The sequence below is a fragment of the Gymnoscopelus microlampas genome, assembly GCF_963454915.1.
Source record: "Gymnoscopelus microlampas genome assembly, chromosome: 4".
In the NCBI taxonomy this organism is placed as follows: domain Eukaryota; kingdom Metazoa; phylum Chordata; class Actinopteri; order Myctophiformes; family Myctophidae; genus Gymnoscopelus; species Gymnoscopelus microlampas.
Window position 1 is genome coordinate 37770169 of NC_139941.1, and position 17754 is coordinate 37787922.

General features: G+C 40.8%; 2 protein-coding genes across 17 annotated transcripts in view; both read left to right on the forward strand.

Annotated features, from left to right (window-relative positions):
• sorbs3 (sorbin and SH3 domain containing 3) overlaps positions 1-12982 on the forward strand; it is a 31146-nt gene extending 18164 nt beyond the window's left edge. For 11 of the 15 annotated variants that reach the window (XM_084056051.1, XM_084056040.1, XM_084056037.1 and 8 more), the window contains 15 exons: positions 731-772; positions 885-972; positions 1516-1624; positions 3526-3579; positions 3693-3800; positions 4513-4568; positions 6818-6906; positions 7879-7940; positions 8212-8258; positions 8667-8781; positions 9762-9887; positions 9971-10525; positions 10908-11011; positions 11167-11273; positions 11930-12982. In XM_084056051.1, the coding sequence (XP_083912177.1) occupies positions 731-772; positions 885-972; positions 1516-1624; positions 3526-3579; positions 3693-3800; positions 4513-4568; positions 6818-6906; positions 7879-7940; positions 8212-8258; positions 8667-8781; positions 9762-9887; positions 9971-10525; positions 10908-11011; positions 11167-11273; positions 11930-11991 (1724 nt within the window). In that variant the 3' untranslated portion in view covers positions 11992-12982. Of the gene's footprint in view, positions 1-730; positions 773-884; positions 973-1515; positions 1625-3525; positions 3580-3692; positions 3801-4512; positions 4569-6817; positions 6907-7878; positions 7941-8211; positions 8259-8666; positions 8782-9761; positions 9888-9970; positions 10584-10907; positions 11012-11166; positions 11274-11929 lie in introns of those variants that run through there. The other 4 variants (XM_084056047.1, XM_084056043.1, XM_084056041.1 and 1 more) reach the window with 4 other exon arrangements.
• Positions 12983-14827: 1845 nt separating this feature from the next.
• pdlim2 (PDZ and LIM domain 2 (mystique)) overlaps positions 14828-17754 on the forward strand; it is a 43325-nt gene continuing 40398 nt past the window's right edge. The window contains exon 1 of one of the 2 annotated variants that reach the window (XM_084055900.1): positions 14828-15143. The gene's annotated coding sequence lies outside the window, so the exon portion shown is untranslated. The remainder of the gene's footprint in view (positions 15144-17754) is intronic. The other variant, XM_084055899.1, reaches the window with a different exon arrangement.

The window sequence follows — 17754 nt, forward strand, 5'->3', positions numbered from 1 at the left end:
AGAGAATTCCTCTCCGTCAATGTCACATGCAAGTGAGTTGATGCAGGAGGAAGATAATTTGAGAGAAGACATGAGGAAAGTAGAAGAACCCTGCAGCCTTACAGCGTTGCTACCCGTTAACTACAATAATCTCTCCCATATACTCGAATCCCAAATCAGGCTATTAATTTATCTCTGGTTACGGCGTGCGTAATTGAAACCTCGTTATTTGTGTGGTTAGGCGTATAACTGCAGACCTGCCAAGATTTGAGTGCATCGGGCTGGATTTTCTCTGTTTTAGAGGATATTGTTATCATTCCACTGATGTGTTGTATTCATGAATAGAAAACTGAGGTCATTGTGTTGGAGTAATCACAAATTAGCCAACCCATCAACTCGTACTGTAGTGTACAGTACCTGACGCTATTGAAGTTATTCGTATGCCCAATAGAAAAAGAAATCCAATTAAGTTCTGGGTTAATAATAATTCCTCTGGAATGTAACCACTGAATACAGCATCATCATTTTTTAGTTATTGCTGTAGGATTATGACAGATCAGATCTACTGGGCCATGAGAACTGCATGGACCCCTTCTTGTTGATTGCACTTAATGACAATGTATGTAATTGTAAGTGAAATATAGTGGGGGGGGGTTAGGGTTACATTTGAATGACTTTTAGTGCACTGAAGTGAACTCCATTATTCTGTATTCTGTGTACCTAAACCCTTCTTGCCCTATCTGTCTACCAGAACTTGAGGAGCTGGAGGATGCAAAGCGATGGTCGTCTGAACGTCAGTAAAACCCTTACACTACCAAATTCTAAATGTATCTACGGTCCTGGTTGACTAGATGATAGATCTGTTTTCACCTAAAACTGTTCCGTATTATTCTTCTGATCCTCAGGGATCCAGTCATCTGCCAATTCGGAAGATGGGAACGAGACAGACAGGGACCTCTTTAGATTGAACCCACATGGAGCACTCCCCGATTGGTGAGTTTGATCAAACAGATACAGTGCACTCTAAAATTCTGAGTGTTCCTCTAACTCTGTAAACTAAGTCTAACCAAGTTAAATTAATACTGTGCAGCAGCTTATGTCAATACATTTACACATTGCTGGGTTGATGAGCCTGAAGAAATAATGACAAAAAAAACGAGGATAACAATGTGTTAAATGTTTTTGGATCCTTCCACTGGAGAAAGCCTGGAAGTGAGTTAATGCCTTGACTTTTATGTGAATACCAGCTTCAATCCAGCCTGTGAGCAATAGGGGGTGGGGGTGGCAAGTTTGGATTTGTTGTTACAGGTACTGACAATGAAACCATGATTTAATAGCTGTCCACGGGCTGTGTGTGTGTGTGTGTGTGTGTGTGTGTGTGTGTGTGTGTGTGTGTGTGTGTGTGTGTGTGTGTGTGTGTGTGTGTGTGTGTGTGTGTGTGTGTGTGTGTGTGTGTGTGTGTGTGTGTGTGTGTGTGTGTGTGTGTGTGTGTGTGTGTGTGTGTGTGTGTGTGCTTTTTGGGGAGTTGTCTTTCAGGAGCAAAGATGTAGATAAGCTGTCAAATGCAGGAAAGCAGCACCCTCAACCCAAGAGCATATATGACTTTGAGCCTGGACAGAACACCGCCTCAGAAAACCACAGCCAGGTGAGGCCATTCCAAAAAGCAATGATGTCACACAGATTACTAAAGAAATTCAGGATGTTTGTTTCCTAGTGGTGACCTGCATTTATGTTTCCTGGTCATTTCTGAAAGATGTTTTCTTGTACGGTTCACTGTTGGTTTCCTGGTTTCTCCTGAAAAACATGTCGGTACAATCCTCCAAGCTGCTGTAAGATTTATAATGAGTGGTTGTTGGATTTGAAAATTGAAATGCCTTGTAAAACCTTTACAATACTTCCTTCAGCATGAGTTTGTTGGGGTGAAACAGGATGGTCTGCTTTTCGCTATGGATTAAGTTGTGTCAATACCCCAGGAATCTTTCAGTTGAGTGCAATTGAAATCCTGACAGAGTCTTCTTAGGCAAGGTCATTCAGTGGTCAGTGCACCTTTGTCTTGTGTGCTTGTTTTTGCTTTTATTAAAGGAGATCTTATGGGTACCATTCTCTCATAGAATTATCTACATAGACATGAGTTACGTTTTGGTTGTCATGAGCTACTACTGTATGCTACTATAAATCAGTCATTTACAACCTGGTAACAGTGATACTATGACACGAGGTACAGTGATTGAGTTTGCACCTTTTTCGTGTACGGTATGTGTACGTTCCCCCGTGTATAAATACCTCAGGTGATTTAGAGAGCAGAGCATTTGTCTGGGCCTTAGCTTTTGAATGGCTCTTGTCACAATGTCCCAGATCTGGTGCAAATTGAGCCGAGCGTCTGTGCGTGTGAAGAGAAGGAATCTTTGTTTCCACTCCCCCATGGGAGCTGTGGCGTCTTGTGATCCGTATTATGGTGTTAACCTCTTGTGGTGAGTAATGGCTCACAGCATGAAGACTTATTTAATTTCCTTTAGATGGCAGGAGCCATGGGGTCGTCGTCCTTTCTTGCCATCCCCACTGGACAGGGCTTTATAAAACCAATGAGCACACAGGCCATATCAGGTGCTGCAGTTCTTCACAATGACATCATGGGTTGTGATCAGAGTGAAGATGACTATTGACCGAGGGAAAGGCTTGGGTGTTTAAGAGAAATACTTTAAGCCAAGAAACATGCAAAAAATAAAAAATAAATAAAGAGCAGGGAGTCTGTGGTTCCTGTCCAGCCAAACCTTTTAAAGTAGTACTTGATAGAATCATGTGATGGAAGCCTGGGTTATTGGCCCATAAGTCTTTGTAAAGTAGGGAGGAAGGGAATTTTGGCTGGCTGATGTTGTGTTTTTGGCTGGCCCTCTTAGTGCCTTTGGCAGACTGTCATAGTGCTTATAGACTAAATTAAGTAAATCAAGTTCACTATAATTTGGACTGAAGAAACATACTTGTGGGCGCTTCCTGAGCCCTTGTTTGTGCTGATGTCTATACAAGCCAACCTGAGCTCCAGTCCAGCCTGACAAGCTGTCCCAAAGATCCAGAATGTCTTTGGCTTTCCGAAGTATCGCTCCACCACAGTTCTTAAATAAGTTGTTTTGTGCATGGGAAATAAGTGCTGTTGCTTTTGATATGCCATCATATTTCATAATTAATGCACGTTTCATATCAATATTTGTAAACACAAATAGACACATAATAGATGTAAACTACATGTTTAGTCATCACAAATTGCAAGTCATAAACAAAGAGCAGGTGGTATAGTAATGCAATTATAGATTAAGGCTATAAAGTATAGTGCCAGTAGTGTCAAGTTGTTTCTTTAATGTATATCAATGGCTTGCTAATACTTTCCTTGTACCACTGGCATCTTAATCTCCTTATATTGTCTCAGCAGAGTTTTAATTAAAACCTTGAAATAAAACTCTGCACATCTCTCCTTGAGAAGATCCTTGTACTAAATTACTCAAATACCAACAACTACTAAATATTGTTTGCTTGTTTGTTTTTTGTCCGTAGGATCATCTGCCCTTGAGAAAACAAGCTGAGAATCCCCGTTCCCCCTCGATAGAGGTGAGCAGTGTTGTCGACATAGTTTAAAAGCAGCCTTGGTTAGCTCCAAATAATCTGATTATGTATTAGTTGTTTAACTTTACCCTTTCGACTCCAACGCTGCTGTGGCTCAGGCCAGCCTGGTCTCTGAACTGAGCCGGTTTGAGGCTGAGCTGGACTCGGAGATCCAGGGTCTGGAGCGGAAGCTTTCCCAGAAGAAGCAACGTCGAGGCCGGGGTGAGGTACTGAGCCCCCCTCCTCAATCTCTTTGCTGAAGCATCCCCGTTGCTCCCAACCAGACAGAATCCTCACTCAAACTTTATCCCTCACCTGCACCCACCTACCTGATCAGTGACCACCTTATTCTGCTTGCTAGCTTTGGCTATGTTCAGCCATTCTGTCCAGTTCTGTGACCCGGCTCACATTCCCACAGAAACTCTCCCCCCGTCTTGCACTTGGATGAGCCTGCTATCCTAATCACCTGCCTGTAACCTCCCCAGCCCACTCCCGAAGTCCCCAGCAAATCACAAATCTTCCTGCCAATGAATCACCATAGGCTTATTTTTGTTCAATGCTGACAGAAATAGATCTACTTTATTGCAAGGTTCATGACTTTAGCGGACTGTTGCACTTGTTTTTAGAAGGAGATTTGAATGATATCCTCCTCAGTGAATGAAGTTGATTCCCATGCTTGAGTCTTGCTTGATTGTAATCTGCTTTGTGTGATGTAATTGAACTTCACATTAAAAGAAATGCTTTGAAACAAATTCTAAGCAGAACCTCTTGTATTCAGAGGAGTGTAGGACCCAGGGGATTTCTACAGTACCTCCGTTGGGAGTGGTCACCACCTCCACTCTTGTCTAAGTTGTTGTGAGATTTCCTCAGTGCTTTAAGACACAGTAATCTGAGTGGTGCTGCGGTGGACAGCATTTTAATGCAAACCTCTGCTTCCAGGAAGCCCGAAGCACTGATCCAGGACCTGCTGTGGGGACACGGATCACGCAGGATAGGTGAGTGACAGATCTATGAAAAGTATTAATTTAGTTAGTAAGATAATGTATATAGCGTATGGTTTTTCATTATGTGTTCAACAGCTTGTCCTTAAGACAATGTTGATGTTATGACAACTTTTTTTTGTGTCTGCTGTTCTGCTACTCATTCATAACTCATTCATTGGTCATGTTAGTTTTATTGAAAAAAGCATATCTTTGCAGGCATCAAGTAAAAGTTCACAATTGAGACTGTGCTGTACACTGTATTGTATTGGCTCAGTTTTTTTAGCTCATGTCACACTGCTGTTTAATTTCAGTTGTTTTGGTACAAAAGGGTGGGACTCTTTTCTCCCATTAATAATATGTACTGTACTGTACTGCACTGACCCCCCTCCCCCATTCTAGAGCCCAGAAGCTATTCAGTTAAGAGTAATGAAATGCCAACCAAATGCAAGTCATGTGACTCTGGAGAGATGTTTTGTAGTGCGACTTCCTGCTGCTTGTCTGTTCTGTGTGTTATGTGTCTGCATCCAGCAGACAGCCTCAAGTCATGTTAAAAACAGGGACAGGTTAATGGATAGGCTTGGGTTAATCACCACATACCTGACCCCATTTGAGGCCAACTCCAAGCCTCTTAATCCAGTTAGGTATTGCTTCATCAAGTGAGAATACCTGAAAACTTGCCGTCATGCATAGCCTACCGCTGCCTGCTATTTAAAAAAAAACAGTCATTGTGGACCTTTGCCAAATAGCAAAGCAACCTCACAAAACTTTGCAGGGGTTTCTCCAAGTTGGATTGGTGATTTTACGCATGTGGCTTGTTGGACATTCTGCCCTAAATGCGGTTGAACTTTAACCACTTAAACCCTATGCACTTAATGTACCAGGGTTCCCCAGGGATCTGTACTCGGTCCCCTCCTTTTTCCCTCTCTATACCTTAATGTCTTTGCTGAAAATAGCTCATATCTACAAGCTTACGATGCATTGTGAGTGTTGTGAGCTAGATCATCACTTTTTCCCCCAAATGTTTGCCTATTTTCACCTTATATTTGCCAATTATGACATGCCTAGAATAGGGTAGGGTTCATGTAGTTACTAGTTGAGGTGTAATATTTGTTGGTTGAAAAGGGCAGCATTCTACATTTCTTACCCAGTGTGTAATGCATTCCGGGATGGTTCAAACTTTGTTGTTTGCTAGGTTGAGATCATGTGTTTTTGCCAAGTGACCACTTGTCTACCAGGTGGCTGAAAGGGGTCTGTTAATGTGCCTGTTGCTAGGAGATGTGAAATGGAAAAATTGTAGCTTTTTACTGCTTCCTGTCATTCAGACAAGTTACTTGGCTTCAGGCAGCTGTATCCAGCTGTAGTGCAACACAACCAGTGGAGGAAAGTAACTAAGTACATTTACTCAAGTACTAAGCCTATACTTAAGTACAACTTTACTTGAGTTTGTCAAATTGTCAATACTTTATACTTCTACACCACTACATCTCAGAGGTAAATATTGTACCTTTTACTCCACAACAATTAGTGAAAAACTTTCAATTTAGATTATAATTACAAAACATGCATTAACCAATTAAGGCCTATTTTTTTTACTTCATCTGTTTGAAAATAGCCGATCTACAAAAAAATGGACACATTCCTGAATGATTTGAGTACTTTTACTTTGGGACTTTAAATGTATTTTGAATACAGGACTTTTACTTGTAACAGAGTATTCATACATTGTGGTATTGCTACTTTTACTTAAATAATAAAAACAAATCTGTACTTCTTCTACCACTGAACACAACAGTCAGTATGTGTGCATATCACTGGCATTTGTGGGTAGAACACTCTGGGTTCAATGATTGTCTCAGTTCATCACATCATCACTGTGGGAGGTTAAGCTTTAGAACTCCGTGGAGAAGTGTTTATTAAAAAGATATTTGCTTATTGAAGCATGGTAAATTACTTTCACGAGGATCAAAGTCAGTCAAGACAGAGTGCAGGAGACACATACTATCATCTGCATGATGTACTGGCTATTCACCAACATCCATCTCTTCGCCATCTGATCAGTTACTCTAAGTAGATGCAGTGTGTGCGTGCGTGCGTGTGTGCGAGAGAGAGAGAGAGAGAGAGAGACTCAAAACACTCACTATCTCACACTCTCTTATCAGGCCTCTCATTGAGCATTGAGTGGGATACTTTTTTAAGGGACCAGACAGAATCATTATTATATATAATATATATATATTTTTTCCTCTTGTTCTCTTTCTCAGCTTTTTGACAGCATCAAAGCAGCCCTTCCACCGTTCTATTGTCCCATCACCCTCTCCTGCCCAGAGGACAGCCACAGGTCCCCCACATGGTAAAGATATGTGTTCTTTAGCAGAGAATGAACAATGTGCACATCAACAGTATAGTCCCGGTATGTGAGGTCTACATCTAATCGTATGTTCTTCCCTATTCCCTGTAACAGACATGCAGTCTGTGTTTTAGTTGAATCTCTGTCATGGCTGGGTCTGAGTAGCATTAGATGGAGTAGTAGTTGGGGTAACTGACAGGCAGGCTGGCTGACTGACTGACTGACTGGCTGAGTGACTGACTGACTAGCCTCTGACTGACTGACTGACTGACTGACTGACTGACTGACTGACTGACTGACTGACTGACTAGTCAAGTACAATCCATTACTTGTGCATGCTTTATGTACAGTTACATCATTAAATGATTCAGTTCTTGAATGATGTGCTTCTTCCAGTTGAGTTCATTGATATCCTCTACAAGACATTTAGTCGGTACTGTAATCAAGTCTCTAATCTAATATATTTTGATGAAAGTTTCCAGTAATTCAATAGAGTGCTCATGGACTCATGATTCCTTTTCACTGCCTCTGTTGTCTGCTTGACTGGTATGACAGATTGTGTGAGGTTGATGCAGGCACGAAGAGGTCTCCTGGATTTAGTATAGGAACAGAGGGTGCATGGGCGGGGAGGAAGCACCGAAACAGAGGAAAGTGGAATTTGTCCGGAAGACCTGATTAAAGATTAGCTTTATCCAATTGTTTTTCTTGGAAATTAGTCCAGAGAGAGCCAGCTGCAAACATTTGCCTACTTAACATAGCATGCAGTGAACTGTTTCCAACTTCAAGTTCCTTCCACCAAATGCAGCTTTGATTACTTTTTCCAGTACAACAATGGGTTCCAAAATAAAGTTTGGAAAAATGTATTTAATGAGGAACCATCTTGCTGACCATTCATGTACAGTATCTTGATATACTTCAATGCTTTTAAGCTTTTATATCTGCTGTGTTTTGCCTCCACTTCACTTTGCTCTACAGTAGAACGCCTCTCCCCAGCACATGACACAATGGAGCTCCCAGCCAAGAGAGAGGAGAAGAAGGTATGTTCATGAGAACGCCAGAAGGTCTGGTGAACTGTGAAATGTGACCTTGTTTTGTATGCGTTTTAAGCTTTGGTATTTCACACTTTGTGGTCTGAATGAATTATTTGTATTGTGCAATTCTAAGTCAAATTGATAAAAAAAAAAAGTTATATAGTTATGAGCTCCATTTGTACTATGATGAATTGCACATTGGAAGAATTCTAAAAATGTTCTCTGTATTGATTTTCTCTCAAAACCCTCTGTTAAGTTTTTGTGTTTCTGTGTACAGATGAAAGCAGCGAGAGCCAAGTTCAATTTCCAGGCCCAGTCTCCCAAGTGAGTGAAAATGTCAGAAGATAATTTAATTATGGTGTTCGCATTTGCTGATTTATTTTAAATAATAGAGAGAGAGAGAGAGAGAGAGAGAGAGAGAGAGATAGAGATAGAGAGAGAGAGAGAGAGAGAGAGAGAGAGAGAGAGAGAAAGAGAGAAAGAGAGAAAGAGAGAGAGGGAGAGAGAGATGAGCAAATGAGTATTAAAATATACATGCTAATGGGTGTAGCGTACTGTATAGCTGCTAAAAATGCATATACTGTACATTTACATGTAGAGTATTTTGTACCATTATCTGCCTATATGCAAGGTTCACTTTTGAAACTATTGGGAAAGCTTTTCTCGTAGTCAAAACAGTACACCCCTCATGCAATATATTTACTTAAAATTGCACCCCCTTGCTCTTTCCAGAGAACTGACTCTGCAGAAAGGGGACATTGTTTACATTCACAGACAGGTGGATGCTAACTGGTTTGAAGGGGAGCATCATGGGAGAGCTGGCATTTTCCCCACAACTTATGTGGAGGTATGTATGTTTATGTATCATTTTTTGAGTAAGGACTGCATTACATTGTTTCACAGCAGTGAAATAAGTGATACAATTAAGCGATAATTAAACAGACCATGATATATTATATCATCACACCTTAGGCCCAACATGAAGCAGTTACCAAATGGCAACATGAAAATCATAGATATATCCCAATTAAAACAATGTTATTATTTTGATAATTTCTGCCTGTGCAAACAAGGTAGTTGCTATCCATTATAACTGCATGGAAACCTTTAAACTAGCCATTATAAATGTGAAATGAATCAATATTGAGCGACTTCATGGCCTATTTCTTGCCTAAAATGTAATCAGAAACTGTTTTTGTTGGACCATATAGGTGAAATAGAGACTTCTAGACAATTCATCATTGTTCTTTTACGAAGCCCATTTCCTTAAAACTACGTTAGCAATGCCCACTAGCTGGTTGCAAACGAAAGCTAGGCTCAAAACCAAGATGCAATTGGGCGACAAAATTGAGGGCAAAAAAGTTAAAGGCACTCAAATTAAAAAGCCTTTATTGTATTGGCTAATGCAAAGGCAAAAATGATATAGTGTAGGCTTACCTATGCAAAGGCACACACTACAGTCTTCATCAGAGTGACACGGTGACTTGGCGACAACACATAGCAACAAACTTGTTTGTGCCCAGGGTACCAGGGTTTTTTCTTAGCCACGGAGTCGTACAAAACTGTGCAAAGGCAGACTTCATAGCCATGGTATATGGTCATTATACCATACCTATCAACCAATCAGATGTGTGATTTGGCCAACCCGTTCGATAATGTCCAGGGAAGTACATACAGGACAATACATGATTTATAAAAGATGAATGGATGGATAAAAGTAATTGCATTATTATATTACCATTTTAATGACATAGGAACTTTAACCACTTTGTCTGGGTACCATAAGGTTCGTTATCTAAATAGCCTACGGTATGTCGTCCTGCACAGATTCTGTCCCCTACAGAGAAACCTACTCCCATCAAGTCACCGACCATCCAGGTGTTAGAACATGGGGAGGCTGTGGCTCTGTACAACTTCAATGCTGACCTACCTGTGGAGCTGTCTTTTCGCAAGGTGAGCATTGACATTCTTCAGGGTTGAAATGATCCCCTAAGATACATTGTGTTTCTCATGCGACTTATGCTGTTGTCCCCTAGGGAGAGATGATCAGTGTGACCAGGCGTGTTGACGACCAGTGGCTAGAGGGAAGGATCCCAGGCACCAACCGGAGTGGCATCTTCCCCTCCAACTATGTCCAGGTCAACAAGATGCCCCGCACCAAATACTCTACTGATGACTACTCATCGGGCCCCCTGTCTCCTGGCTCTCCTGGGCCCCAAAGTCCAGGACGCCCGCTCCACTCACCCTGCCCCAGATCACCGCTCTCCCCTCTCACCCCCACCTCCCTCAGCCCGGAACCCAGTCACTCCCCCCTGAAGCCGTCCTCACCCGTCCCTTATGGCTGCACAGGTTCACAGTCGCGCTCACCCACCCAGACATCCCCATACAGGGAAACAGCCAGTCTCAGGCTTCACGGCACCCCCAACCACGCTTCACCCACCAGCCAGAACAGCCACTGGGGCGGATCGTATTCAGCTAACCAGAACTCTGTGGCCAGAGCTGTCTCACCTTCTGCTCTGTCATCACCAGCATCTCTTCACAGAGTAGGAGCAGACACAACCACCACCTCCAGATACACTGATATCACACAGGTCTGCACTCCCTGCTTTACGGTAGAAAGGCACACTGCATGATCACGCACTTAAACTGGTATAATTGACACTTTCATTCCTGTTACATATTGAAAAAAGTAATATTTGCTATATCTGATGTAAATATTTATAAAACAACAATGGTCATATTCTCAAGTTTGAAAAGCAAATGTGTAGATTACACATAACCTTAAATGTCATCCATAACATGTGTGTTATGGATGACTTCTGACAATGATTTTTTTATTATTTATTTTTTATAGTGGATAACTTATTTTTGATTTTTTTTGTGTTGTCCAAGTAGTGGATGGAAGTGCAGTTACTCGCCAGTTCCTAATATCGTATTTCATAATGCATCAAATAAGGTTTCCATTTCTTCTAGGGTGGAATAGCAAAACAAGATGCTCAGTCTAACCCACATGTAAACTCATTGCCCCAAATACAAGTGTCCAACAACACGGGGTCAGCAGTGGTTCCAAACAAACCGTAAGTGTATGATATTTATTTATTTCATAATTTATGTATATATTTATGTTTAGACCATAATCACGTGATTTGTTGCACAGTTTCGATCAATGTATTGCAGCCTCACTGAATCAGTAATTCAGGCCATTTGATTGGTTTTGTGTTCTCCAATTCAGATACAAAGCCGTTTATAACTATAAACCACAGAATGCTGATGAGTTGGAGTTGAGAGAAGGAGACATTGTTCAAGTGATGGAGAAATGTGATGATGGCTGGTTTGTAGGTAAGGAGTTAATTTGTGACATTTTAATACCAAAATGTGTACGAGTCTCCCATCTAGTGGACTCAATGGAATATTACAGGACTTACTTGCAATTCTGACAATGGACTTGCAATTCTGACAACGCACACACACTGTAGAACAGTAATCTATTAAGCCGTATTTAATCATTAAAATAGCAGATCTTGTAATTGCAGAAGCTTGTAAATTTGCTATTTTCACTATTTCAAAAAAGAAAATTTTCAATTCATGGATGATTTTCTTTTTTTTACATTACTGGGGGAAGCTTTATGGAAATCTTTTTGAAATAATTTACTTGTGAACCATAGAAATGGGTTAGCGACCCAAAAATGGGTCCCGACCAATTGTTTGGGAATGCTGTAGAAAATGCCTTAAGTAGCTGTAAGGCAGAAACCTTGTATCTCTTACTATTTTTTAAAATATTTTATGCTGTTTGTATTATACTTTGTTATATGACACAAAAGCTGTGAAGATTTCTGATCTACAAGCTCTCAACACATCGCAATGTGACTTTATTTTTCTTTTTGTAATGGTTTCCACCCCACAGTGACAATATATTTTGGTATATATGTGTATCCTCATATTTTCTCCTTTGTATTGCATTATGTTCACTTTTTCCATATTCCGTTTCCCCACAGGTACGTCAGAACGGACTCGTGCCTTTGGGACTTTCCCAGGGAACTATGTAGCACCTGTTTAAGTCCCTCACTTCCTGCCTGCCCACAGTCAGCCAGCCACCTGGACTGATAAGATTTAGTCCCAGTGTGCTTTAAACAGCAAGCAAATCACTACAGCCTTCATGACCAAGCCTTGCTCTGCACTTCAACACTTCCTGTAGCACCCAGCACTCCCAAACCTGGTTTGGTCTGCAGGCCTGCATGTTCACTCTGACCAGAGACCAGCTGAGCACAGCTGCTCTGCTCTGTTTCCCAGAAGCAGAGGTGAAAGCAGGAACATTGTGTGGTTTCTCACCTCACCTCTTTTGCATGTGTGTGTGTGTGTGTGTGTGTGTGTGTGTGTGTGTGTGTGTGTGTGTGTGTGTGTGCGTGCGTGTGTGCGTGTGCGCGTGTGTGTGTGTGCGTGAGTGTGTGTGTGCGTGCGTGCGTGTATACCCTGTGTGTGCATGCGTGTGTGTGTGTGCGTGAATACCCTGTGTGCATGCGTGAGCGTGTGTGTTCCACAGAGCCTTGGCGTGTGGAGCACACACACAGTGTACACCACTTGAGAGGAGAGACTGAATACCGATGAGACTGTTTTAAGAAACAAAGAAAGGATTTTTTTGGGGTCCCTCAACTATTTGCAGCTGGAGGAAATTTGACATTCTGCCTCAAAGGACAACAACACTCCTCATGTGGTCATATCATATTCCCTCACACAGTGTGCGTGTGTGCTCGCAGTATGATGCTACAGACTGCTTTTCTGTCACCAAGTGTGCCATGGCAAATCACAAAATGCCTGAGAAAAGGAACCACATTTTGATGTCACGTGATAATGTGATGAATGCTACTTTAAAATGTTTTCCCCGAAACTTTATTTCAGATCTTTGAAAATATCCTGTGTGAATTGGAGGCTACGTACAGCAACGTGACCACCGGCATTAAAGCACAAAGCAACTTTGTGCTTTAAATAGTAAGAACAGATGGCTTCAGTGATGTCTGTTAAACTTCCAGCCTTCCATAAAACTAATAGAAGATGTTTGAGAACATTTAATTAATGCAGAAATCAGTCTTAAAGTTATTTATTCTATTATATGGCATTTCCGTCTTTATCAATTCTGTTCAGGAATGCCCTCCACAAGCCGAGGAATGTCAAATTTTAATGTAGAGGGGAAATGCCAATCAGAAGGAAAATGACTTGGTTGTACGAACACTTAAGATTTATGATATTCTGATTCAAAGGCTAAACATCAGTCAGATCACACTAACAACTGTCCATCCATTTTAATACAATCCAGATAAACCGTCCACAGCAAATGAATGGCTTCCTAATGTATTGCATTTTTTTTTACATTTGTATTCATTGTAACATTTCACTAGATTACTTTTAGAAACACAACCCAAACTGCTACTGTATGTTTCTACTGCAAACTGTGTTTGCTATTACTGTTTTTCACAGCACCTTCTTTGCTTATCATTTTAACACTCTCACTAGGCCAAAATAAATAAATAAATTGGCCATGTTGATGGCAAGACTGACATGTAAAACTATTAAGAAATCCTATCATGAAGTCATTTGCAATGTCAATTTCACTGTAAAATGATTCTTCGTGTAGTAGACACAAAAGATGATTGTACAGTCTTTAAGCCTTTGTTTTCTTTTAAATTAAAAGTATAATATATTTTCCTCATACAACAATGTATTTCAATATATGGTACGCATACTTTTTTGTAATAATTTGAATAAAAATTACAGAGTGATATCAAATATGTTGATGTAGTTTTATTTGATTCTTTTGATATAATTAGGCTACAGCTGGCAGACATAGCCCAAGTATCAGAAGAGTATTTAACCTACTATACAACATAGAATCTCCATCAATGTTATTACAAGCTACTTATGTTTCATCAACACATCAACAAACACAACGATTATGCTAAAGTACGCCATCTAGTGGGCAGTAGTCTACTGGACTGACATAATTATGGTATAACAGGTCGAGTGGGAACCTAAACATTGTGGGCACCTGAATGAATTGGCTATTCTTTCCTAAATGTAAAACAAATAAAGAATAATGCTTTAGAAAATGGTCGGACATAATGTAAAAGTAGGCCTATGATTTGAACGTGCACAGTAGTCCCTCCATAATAAATCAGACCTAAATGTACACTTCTACTTCTTGTTTATGTCCAAACTGAATGACTGGTTGTCCACAGGTTTTGTAGCAATTTGAAGCAATTGTAGAAGTATTAGGCCTTGAGGGAGTAGTTCACCCCCAATACATACTTGTTTTCTATCAATTACACACCCGATGAAGGCTTGAATTCATTGGAGATTTCTTCTTTATTTTTTGGATGACCGACGGAGTCGACTCAAAGAGTCTCCATTGAGTCTCCTACTGACCTGACCGGGTCATCAAGTTATTGGCTTAGCAATGCCACAAAAACAAAAAAATCTCCATGAATTCAAGGCTTCGTGTGTAATTGATAGAAAATAAGTATTTTTGGGGGGTGAACTACTTCAATGTAGCCTAATAAGAATGATTTATACGTAAATATATATGAATTTTAAAAACACGACACTATACATGTTTAGAATGATAGGTTTAACTGCTGCTGTACGTTTTTAAAGGATACAACTTCCTGAAGCACTGAAGGCTTGCCTTTTTATCTTCAGATTGCAGCACTATTGAACTATCACAACGCGCCTGTAGGTGGCGCACTGAGACAAAACGCAAATAAATAGGAAGGCGTTTGAATGTGAAATAGATGGCTCAATTATCAGCCTGGTACCACCGTCCTTCCCCTTTATATGTGAGACACGCCCCGCGTTGGAGTCTCTGTCAATCCGTTTATTTTGATAACAGCACGTGGCACAGTGAGCTCATCATCCCCCTGTGTATGTGTGTGTGCGGGGTCTCCACAGGTGCCACAGTGCTTGTCATTCCCTCACTCTCTCTGTCGGAAGCTACAGATCCAAGAAGTCCATAGGGTTGTTCGGCGTTTGGTCGTGGTGGATACATTAAAGCTGGGGGATTTACAGAGGAGCCTCAGCTCAGTCACCTCCCGTTATATTTACACATTTGGATCAACTGGATGTTCATTCTGCTGTGTGTGAGCTTTACGTTGGAGGAGCTCAGAGCGGTGAAGGACCCGCAGGTGTAAAAGGCACGGTTCTGTTCACCCCATAACTTTGGTAAGTAGCCTCTAGGCTTGTTGACATGTATTAATGGCAAATTACTCATCATATTGTGATTGAAAAAAAGTTTCCGAACTTAAGTTATATATGTGATTTGGCATAACTGATGAAATGCAGCAATAAATAAATGACCAGAGCAAAACAAGAACAATATGTTTTCTAAAAACTGTTTTTTAATTTCAAAATGTTGTCAGACATACAGAAATAATACAAGAAATTTAAAAAAACTGAAGCAAAATCAAACAAAAGAGGTCACGGGACATTCAGTATGTCAATAACAGAAACATAATTATGTTTACAGGATTGGGGATACAATCATATTTTGATGATGTCATTTAATTTGCCTCTTAACACCTATAAGCTCTTTAATCATGTGGGAAACATAGGAGCAGCGATGCATGCTTGATTATGATGGATGCTGAGTATAGGCTACACTTATAGTGTATAGCACCCACAGGGGGTGTCTGCATTGGCCAGTGATGCAGAAGAAGGGGAAATTAAGCTATTTGCAGTGGTGTAAAGTAACTAAGTACTTGATTGGTTGATTGATTGAATACTTTATTAGCAGTTTGGGGGGGGAAAAGAACAGGAAAGTACAGTTTAATACAAGGTCAGCTAAGAGGATTTAAAACCCAAGAAAGCCTATGGCTTGTTTCCATTGGAGTCCTTAGTATGTACATGTACTCAAGTACTTACTTAAGTACAATTTTGAGGTCATTTTACTTTACTTGAGTCAATTCAAGTCAATTTTGAATTCCGGACTTTTACTTGTAACAGAGTATTTCTACATTGCAGTATTGATACTTTTACTTAAGTAAAAAATGTGAGTACTTTTTACACCACTGGAACGGTAGGTTACACACGTAAACCCTACAGCAACCTTTCACCACACACCACAGAAATGCTTTGCAACTTCCTACTTCACAAAATGCTTCACTGTTTGTTAAATCTTAAAATCCAAGGCAGATGGCCATGCATCTTGTGCCCACATTAAATCATCATTATGATTTATAAATTGCATCACTGGGCCAGGTGGATTCTACAGGGAACAAGATGGTATTCATCATGTCAAATTAGCTTAACTTGGTATGCTGTTATCTTCCCATTTATCCTTTTGAAGAAATGTTTTATTCAGCAAATATATGGTTCAAGTTCAAGCCAGCTCATCTTGGAATGTGTGTTTTCCATTGTTCAAAGTCTCCAGGCAGCTCACTTCAAGTGTTTAGAAATAAACATACCTGGTAACCTGGGTGGTAGTGTGTTTGGCAGGTGGGAAAGTACTTAAGATGTCTCTCAGGGTTCATGTGTTCCCAGCCAGCCCCCCTGACTGCTGTTTGTGTATGGGTCTTTCCTCCATTGTGCTTGTGCCCCGCTGCCTTTCATGTGCACTGCTCTAAACTCCCCTCCGCTCACTTCCAATTGTGACTGTTTCCTGATGGCTTTTGCCTTTTTGAACGCACTGTACTGTTCCAACTCAGAACTGTAACCATGCAGGGACTGATGTCGTTTTTTGTAAAGATTAAGGCAGTATAAAGTTGCCTTTTTTCCTCTAGCAACTAAGTAGGATGAGTGCCAACTCATTAAGCTTTTGACTCAGTGAAGACTGAGGTTTTCCATTTGTTAAATTGTTTGACAATTCTTCTTGTTGAAGTTTGGATCGAAAGCAACGGCATTGCTCCACCCCTATTCTGCAGTTGCTGGGGTTCTTGGTTTGTTTTTAACCCCAGAAAGTTGTTAAGCTTTCACTAAATACTCTTGAGGTCGTATGACTGACAGATCGTTGGAAATAGGAACTTGTGTTTGTATCATGGTGTGTGAGATTTTTTTTTCGCAGTCTGAAAGATGAAAGTCCTTTCGTTGCTCACACTTGTCATTTAGAGCTCTTTAGAGCTCTGTGGTTTTCCCAACTTATGTGAGGCAAGAGAATTTCACTATGGTGTTGACTGTTGGGTTGTTGTTTTTTCACATCAACATCTCTAGAACTGACTGAGATGAGCTGGCAAAAAACAGATCCTTCTTCCTCACCACAGTCACTTCTATCAAGCATCAAAGAAGATTGTGATCGTGCTGAGAGATGCATGGTTGTTGCAACAAGATACGTAGAGCACTGGTTCTCAAAGTGGGTTCCAGGTACCCCCAGGGTTCCTTGAGGGTGTTCCAAATGGACCCTTACAAGCCTGTAACTCTTGAGAGCGTACAAATCATAGACTGTAAAAAAGAATGGACAAAGCTACGCCATTGGTTTCTACAGACCGCAAATGAGGCCGATTGTTCAGGAATTTCAAAAACGCCATCTTTCAACATCGCGTCATATCCTGCAGAATGCAACCAGACCAGTATTGGTTGGGTAGCTTGTCAATCAAGGGCGGGGAATGAATGCTATTGGTTGTGTAGCTTGTCAATCAAATCAGCCCGCCCCTCCTAGAGCATAGCCTACTTTATCGTCAATTTTAAAATAAATGGGACCATAATTTACCAAAACGCATATCATGGTGATTGAAAGGAGACTTTAAACTAGCGACTGGAAGAATATAGTAATTATGACAACTAGACCATACCCGGTCGACGCAGCCGTGGGGGGATATGCGCACATGATCTGGCAACCCGG